At 34.4% G+C, this 8,115-nt stretch overlaps 1 protein-coding gene and 1 long non-coding RNA gene across 2 annotated transcripts in view; one reads left to right on the top strand and one right to left on the bottom strand.

The window, feature by feature from the left end:
- Window positions 1-2,566: 2,566 nt before the first annotated feature.
- LOC149576823 (uncharacterized) overlaps window positions 2,567-8,115 on the top strand; it is a 188,149-nt gene continuing 182,600 nt past the window's right edge. The window contains exon 1 of the long non-coding RNA XR_016362344.1: window positions 2,567-2,623. This is a non-coding gene — a long non-coding RNA (uncharacterized LOC149576823). The remainder of the gene's footprint in view (window positions 2,624-8,115) is intronic.
- Window positions 3,428-8,115, bottom strand: part of LOC149576822 (uncharacterized) — a 190,752-nt gene continuing 186,064 nt past the window's right edge. Inside the window, exon 8 of the mRNA XM_089820298.1 lies at window positions 3,428-3,752. Within this exon, the coding sequence (XP_089676424.1) occupies window positions 3,564-3,752 (189 nt within the window). The 3' untranslated portion in view covers window positions 3,428-3,563. The remainder of the gene's footprint in view (window positions 3,753-8,115) is intronic.

Genomic DNA, 8,115 nt, shown 5'->3' with positions numbered 1-8,115 from the left:
CATCAAATTTTGATCTGACTAATACAACTCACTTTGCAAATACATATCACAATTTGGCTCACATGTTGATCCACTGATTGGCCTCCATTGTTATCTCTGTCTCGAATTCGCTTGGCAAACCCTTCAAGCAATCACTCTTCACAATACTTCTCAACTTCTTACTCAAGTTCGCCAATCAATAACATCAACAACTACTCCAACCCTATTAGGACTTCACCAACTTTGCTAACCTCAACCACATTTTAAATTAGCCCTTACACCTCCTTAAATAGGTAATTCTGATCTTTTTTGGCTTAAACACTACCATAGATCTTAGGGTTTGGTTAGATTCATCGGATCCTTCCAAAATTTCATCTCCTTTGTTCTCCTTTAGAAGCTTCTCTAAACTTCTTAAATCCTTGCATAAAAATGCGCAAACACTTTTTCCCTTAATTTAAATGCTCTACGTCATCCATTATTATCCTTCACACGTTTTACATATTCCAAGAAATCAACTGTGTTGTATGGGAATTGCGATTTTCTCATAAACTGTCAAATGTTGTCCCTCAACTAGCATTGTGTTTTGACGCTCGATCATCATTGAGTTACTCGATCACTACTAACATTTCTGTTTGGTACATATACTGACGCTCGGTCAATACTGATGCTTGGTCGACACTACTTCTACTCAGCACATACTGGCACTCGAGTGACACTAGCATCGCTCAACATAAATTTCAAGTTCCTTAATCTTCTACTCTTTTTCTCGATCAAGCCTATGCATTTAATCATTGTTTGATCACTTCTTCAAGGTTTCAATACAACTGTCTTCTTCACTTATAGCATGATCAAACAATCACCTTATCTTGTCAAAGTCTAACTAATCAAGTGCCCATTGTAGTTTCCTCGTAACTCAACCTTTCCTCTAGGTGTTTTTGTTGTCTTCTCTCAAATCATCTTCATCAATCATTTAGATATGACACTCAAATTCGATAGAAAACTGTCTTACTAACAAGATTTGATATCAATGACAACATAACAATTGTTCCAATTATAGATTCCAATAAAGTTTGATGAATAAATGTTCAAGAATGAAACCTACAAGTGTAATCAAGGATGGATAGAGAGCACAAAGCTCGAAAGGTTGTCAATTTATGAACTTGTAGGAGATAGTAAAGGAGAATAAACCCTATTTAAATTTGAAAATAGGATAAAGAATCATAAAAGTAACTCAAGATTTGAAAACTCTCAAGCTAAAAGTATACAAGTCCTAAAGAAAACCTTATAGTTGTGCGATATCCTAGGTTAACCAATAATGTAAACAAATGCACAAATAAATAAACCTCATTTAATTATACATATTGACAAAATACAAATTAACTTAAGTTGAATATCAAGATTGACAATCATAATAAATATTTTGAGAATTAAATTTGAAGGCCTCAAATATGACTATAAAATTGACACTAGAACATTAACATTAATGTCCAAATCTATAATGAGTCATAGTCTACATTCTCATTTTAAAGGTAAATCAAAAAAATCTAAAAATAGAGCAAAAAATTAAATAATTCATATCTAAAAACCCTAAGGAAGACCCTAGTAGGTATAGGATTTGTAACATTCACCAATTTTTTGCCATAAAAATACATGGATTACATAAATAAATATCTTCGTAAAACACAAAACTAATCTAGATTAAAGAGTTGGGGTAAATTATTGTGATAAATATTTAGAAGATTAAAATTTCAAGCAAAATCCATTTGCCACAATGTGAAAAATGGTGATCTCAAATTTGTGCTTGCAGACAATAAAATATGTGATTACATAATTGACAATGAAATTCATTATTAAATATGCTATATATATATATATATATATATATATATATATATATATATATATATATATATATATTGTAAAACTAATATTTAGTTTAAGTTTTTAAATATTTATTATAATATAAAAAAGTATACATTAAAAAACTTATATTAAATAAATAAATACTCTCTCTCTCTCTCTCTCTCTAAGGTCATTGACTTTACAATTTAAACATTCGTTGGATGATGCATTTTTCCAAGAGAGAGGTAGCTAATAAGACAATTTTGAGCCTTTGGATATTCGATAATTAGAATGATGCTTAGTTTCATAGGTTGTGATTGTAGCATGTTATATTTTGATGTTTGAAAGTTTTTGATAAATGTTTGAGACATTTTGATTTTGATATTTATATTAATAGACCATGGTTTAGATGTTTGACTATATGGTTATGACGTATAATGCAGTGTTATAACTTATGAATTGTAAATTTTTTACATTTGTCTTATTAATAATTAATTATTAACGCCCCACACTCCCCCCCCCCCTCCTCTCTCTCTCTCTCTCTATATATATATATTCACAAACACATGCACATACTCTTCTGTTGTTGTTGTAACTTGTGAGTTATTTATTTATTTGCATATTGTCTTATTAATAATCAATTTCCCTTCTCTATCTATAATATCTTAATATACTTTTAAAAAATTGCATCAAAGCACGGACACAAAATATTTTAAAAAAATATCGTCCCCTATTTTTGGCTGAACAAATGTCCTCGAAACTCGTCTCCCTGTCCTCGCCCCCGAAGCATCGTGGAACACAGGTAATATTAAAAACATATGCATGTATAGTATAGATGACTTATATTTGTTGTGGATTTGATGCTTGGTTGCTTTAAAAATCTAAATATTTTCTAATGATCTTCACCTTGATGTCCTTGCTTACTCGACCTTGTGAATTTAAGGCACATTGATTTTATTTAAATACCATGGTATAGTCACATATTGCAAAAACATGTATTCGATTGGCTCATGGTAGATGATAGGAAGGCGTAAGAGATTTAGCACTTGAATTTGAAATTCAAATCCGTGTGTAAGATGAACTTGAGTTGCATGGAAATAAACTTGGGTAGCAAAGTGATAATCTCAAGGAAATGTTTATGTCTGGAATGGGTGCAATAAAGAGGCATAAGTGGAAAATGGGAAGGAACGAGTGCAAGTGGAAGAAAATTGATAGGGTAGGGATTTGGACATGAACCAAGTGAAGCACAAGAGCATGTCACTTGTGAATGTCTCATTTTATTAAGAATAATCAACCACAAGGGACACAAACCTAAATAGGAAGTGGTATGGGTATGCACATTTCAGCAATACCCATGAAGAGCACGCTTTATAATGCGTGTCCACCATCATGGAAAAAAACAATGATTTGATTCTACTAAACTTTTCCCAACAATACAAGTTTAGATTGCAAAAAAATGTTGCAAATTATCTTGCCTACTTCAACAAACTAGCCAAGAGAAATCTAAAACATGAAATGCCATACCATTTTAACCATTTAAGCTTCTCCATTAAATTAAATTAGTTATTTACAAATTTTTCGCCGCGCACTTATTTATCTTGGTCACTAAAGATCAAATTAAAATCAGCATTCCAATTGAACATCATTATTAGACAACTTTGCAGATTACATGAATGGTATAAAAATTACAATCAAGGGTAGCTACGCAGCAATAAATTAAACATAACATAATACAAAATTAATCAATAACCAGCGCGTGTAAAAGATGTAGACTTGCACTTGAATAACCTTTGTTGATTAATAGCACTTGCCCACAAATCTCTGAAAGATAAACTACCTTGGCCGCTAATACTTTTTGGTACACATGGCTCCGCGTTCTTTTGAGTAGTATTGACATGTTGAGAAACAGATTGAGTGCTTGCCGGAGATACCTGCGAAGTAATTATACAGATAGCTTTTTAAATTAAAATATTCGTTCTTTTGCTGGCCACGATGTAAATGTGTGCATCACATGGTGATAAATGGTCTTAACAAAACCTAATGTTAAAGATTATGGATTGTGATTGTATATCTGACAAGTCATTTTAGCATTGCTGATTATGTCCGACACTTGAATCAAAACTAGATTATAAAAGTTATTCAAGCTCCAGATAATGGACCTAGGTTAATATTCATTAATCATAACAACATTATCAAGAATGAACTCAAGAGTTACAAAGAGTTTGTGATATAAAATATTCTCATGTACTTGGTTATTTGTTGTTTCAACTGTTTCAGATGTTAAAACTTACCAGGGCTTTCTTTTTCATTTCCACAAAACATTTGCAAGATATGTGTTACTCCGCATATTAGCCTTTCAATGCTCTCTCTCTCTTTTTTTCCCCCTTTATCAAACATACTAAATAACGAAGTCTAATAGCACGACCCTTGTCTAGCAATCAGCAAGGTTCTTCTTGTCTCTGAGAAATTTAAAAAATGTATCATTACCAAAAATTCTCCATTTGTTAAAAATATGTTCATGGATAAGGAAGAGATAATTTCCACAGGCAGTCACATTGTAATATTGCTATCAAGATTCAACTGTTTTGAGTCAAACTTATTGATCCATGTTTTACGAGTAGTGATTCGAATGAATGGAGTACTCTGCACTCATTGCGCCATCTAGGTGATGCTCATAGAGGTGAACCAGCAGGACTTTTTGGGAGGAGGATACTGTTGTGAGGTTTTCACACCATTGCCCCAAAATTTTTGGGGACCCCCTTTTTCGGGCAAGTCTTGGTAATTTTCGTGGATTTTTGAATTTTTTCGGTTGCCTTAGCAAGTTTTTGGAGTTGTCCAAAAGTTTTCAATTTGAAAATTTTACACCTTGGACGCCTTAAGGGATGTGGTTGGATTTATTTTTTCACCTAGTGCGAAACTTGATTTTCCGGAACATGCAATTTTATCCTTAGGCCAAACAAATTTCAAAAACTCAAAAACGGCATTTTTTCAATGGTTTGAACAATACAATTTTTTAAAAAATTTGGACTTAAGAGGATTTTATTTTGAAAATTGGATGTAATTATATAATTTTTAGCATTTTCAAAATGAAATTTTTTAGATTTAATTGTTTCGGAAAATTTTTAATTTTTTTTTTTGGTGAAAAAGAAAATTTTGTGATAGTGAAATTAAATTTGAAAAATCGATTTTGAATGCTAGAAAATGGCTTATCTTTTGTATAAAAAAAATAAAAATTGCATTGCAAAATAAAAAATGGATTAAATTGCAAAATTTTGCATTAAATTGGTTGAAATTGCCTTTAAGATTTTTAAAAATATTAAAAAGGATTGGTAAATTAAAGTTGAAAATCGATTTTAGCTTGCTAAATCTGATTTTAATGATATCTTGATTATCAAAACGCTATTAAATAAAAAAATTTTAACATCTCCAAGGCTTTCTTAATTTTATTTTGCAATTTTGGTCCTGACCGGCAATTAAATGTGCAAATTTCACTATGGGCAAAATTTACTTTTAGCTTGGCATTTAATTGGGACCATTAATGAAATACTAATTTAATTTTCTTCTCCTATAGGTGCTAGTCAGCCAGCTTGGAGGAGTGAGTGGAATGTGGTATAAGAGTGCTCCTCCCTCTCTTATTTCTCCATTCCATCACAACCTTCTTCTCTTTGGTGATTTTTTCCCTTGGAGCAGCCTTCCACGCTTGGCGATTTTCTCTTAAAGGAGCAGATTTGCTATGCTTTGGTGATTTTGCAAAGAGATTTTGGTGCTTAGCGATTTTCAGGGCAGATTTCAAGTGTTTGGTGATTTTCCAAAAGAGAGCAGATCTGAATATTTTCTGCCCTAGGTGATTTTTTTGGAACAAATTCAGATTTTTTTCTTGCTTGGGCGAATTTTGTGGAGGCCTGATTTTCTCTAGAAAGGCTGTGAATTTTGCACCAAATCTGGGTAATTTTATTTGGCGGAGAATATGTGATCAAAAGTCTGATTTTTGGCAAAGTGTGGGTAGTTTCAAGGAGTAAAAAGTTTAGATTTTATTCGCAAGAGGCTTGATTTCCTAAAGTCTGATCCGAATTCAAAGAAAGCCTGGCTATTGGTAGAGGTAAAATTCAATTCATTTTAGAGCTGATGGTTGGTTTAAAGGTGAATTCCACTCCTTGTTCTTGCTCGGTTTTGTTTCCCTTATGTTCTTCTTGCATTCATCATCCACCACTTCATCATCCCATCTATAGGTTGAAGTTTAGAGAGATAAGTGTAGATTCCATGATAGGACACTTGGCGAGGTAGAAATAAGCTAAACCTCCCTAGGAATGAAGTTAAGAGATAAAAGTGTAGTCCTTCCTAAGATAACAAAGAGGCAGAAATAAGTGGTAGTCCCACCCTTAGGTTGAAGATTGGAGATTGATGAGTGTAGTGATAGGATTTGGCGAGGCAAAAATAAGTTAAAATCCATCGATAGAAAGAAGGTTGGAGATCGATAAGGGTAGTCCATATCACTTAGAACGAAGGGGTAGAAATAAATGTTTAAGATGGTAGATGTTAGTGCAAGCAAGAACCCTAAGAGAACGAATACTAAAAAAGACAAGGAAGACATGATGCCTAAGAACACCTTTTTCTTGAAAATGAGGCAAATGACTGATACCAATATCGGTACAGTGAACATGATATAGCTAAAGGATAGACTGAAGGAAGGACAATCCCCCATAGCAAAGAAGATTTACAAAAGTGGAATTGTACACGCGATGGCCTTCCCTCATACCTTCCCTTGTCTAAAATTGGTCATGGAATGTGCATCTAGGTTTGATTTGGTTAGTAAATCCATCATTTTTTATGAAGAGAAGAGTGTTGTTAGTAAAGTGTAGCCGACGGGTAGAGTAGTATCCGAGTGAGCGCGTGATGCTTGAGTCACCCCTTCTGAAGGGTATATGTACATGTCCAAGATGGACTTTGAAATTATCATTGTGATCATTGTAGTCATTGTATTCGGATTGTAATCATTGAGTGCATATATGAATAAAGTATCCGTTCTATATTGAATCATGCTATACTACATGTGTTGATCTTTTTACCATGTACGGTAAACATTTGGCACCATTGCCAGACGTACCTGGAACGAAGGAATGATATGAAGATTAATGTCGAATTTGCCAAACAAGGATAGGAATAAGGTGAAAGATCATGATGAACTACGTACAACAAAAGAAATTTTAATTCTAGCATAGTAGGCAAAGCGCAGGCAGAGACTTCAGTAGATTGCTAAGGGGCACCGAAGGGGTGAAGAGGCACAAACGGAGGGAGTGCACTCACCTAGTAGGCTGAGGAGTGCCGAAGAATTGTTGGAGGAGACTTAACAACGCTTAAATTTGGTGGAGGAAACAAGGGAGGAGTTCCTTAACATGTATACGCCGAGGGGAGAGTGTTCGAACGGAAGGGAAGCAACTCGCACGGCTCAGAGTGCCGAGGGAGCACGAGTGTGGAGTGATCTGTTTGTTCCCGATACACCAAACGAACGGATACAAGCGGAGAATAGAACAACATCAACATCACTTGAAGACCTTTCACCAGACAACGCAGTTGTTGGAAACAAGACCATTATACAGAATAGTGTGAGAGTCTAGAACAACATGGGAGTTCAAACCAGCGCATGAGCTCAGAACAGCGCGGGTACACAAGTGCCTCAGAATCAAAGGAAAGTAACAATGGCAGGTCTTAAAGAAAAATTACCAAAGTTTCACGATTATGGTTCAGCAGACCCTATCCGGCATTGTAAAATGTGTGAAACCATATGGACGGCAAATGGCGTGACGGATGAAGACAATTGGGTCAGACAATTCCTAACGACCCTGCGGGGTGTGGCAATAGATTAGCTTTTCGACACCAGTCCTCAGAAACTCAATACATGGAAGAACATTAAAAAAGAATTTATAGCAGAGTTTAGATTGCATTGGGACGATAATGAAATAGTAGCAGAGATATATAGCACTAAACAAGGAAAGAATGAAACAGTCTGAGCCTATGCCAGACGACTAAAAGAACTAGTCAAAAAGATGGAAAGTCAACCGACAAATGGTTTGAAAAAATGGTGGTTTGTGGAGGGGCTACGGCCGGCTTTGAAAAAGATGAAAATAGTACCACCGATGTCATACACCGATGCGTATACTCGTGCAATGGATTTAGAAAGTGAACAAAAGACGAGTAAGAAGAAAAAACATAAATCCTCTGATTCAAATGATTCATCCTCGGAAAGTAGTAGTAGCGATGAGGAATCGAACAAGAAGGTGTGAGCATTATAGAAAG

Source organism: Cupressus sempervirens, chromosome 1 (assembly GCF_028749045.1).
Source record: "Cupressus sempervirens isolate cs-2001-9-10 chromosome 1, ASM2874904v1, whole genome shotgun sequence".
Lineage (NCBI taxonomy): Eukaryota > Viridiplantae > Streptophyta > Pinopsida > Cupressales > Cupressaceae > Cupressus > Cupressus sempervirens.
This window is presented reverse-complemented; position numbering and strand designations above follow the sequence as displayed.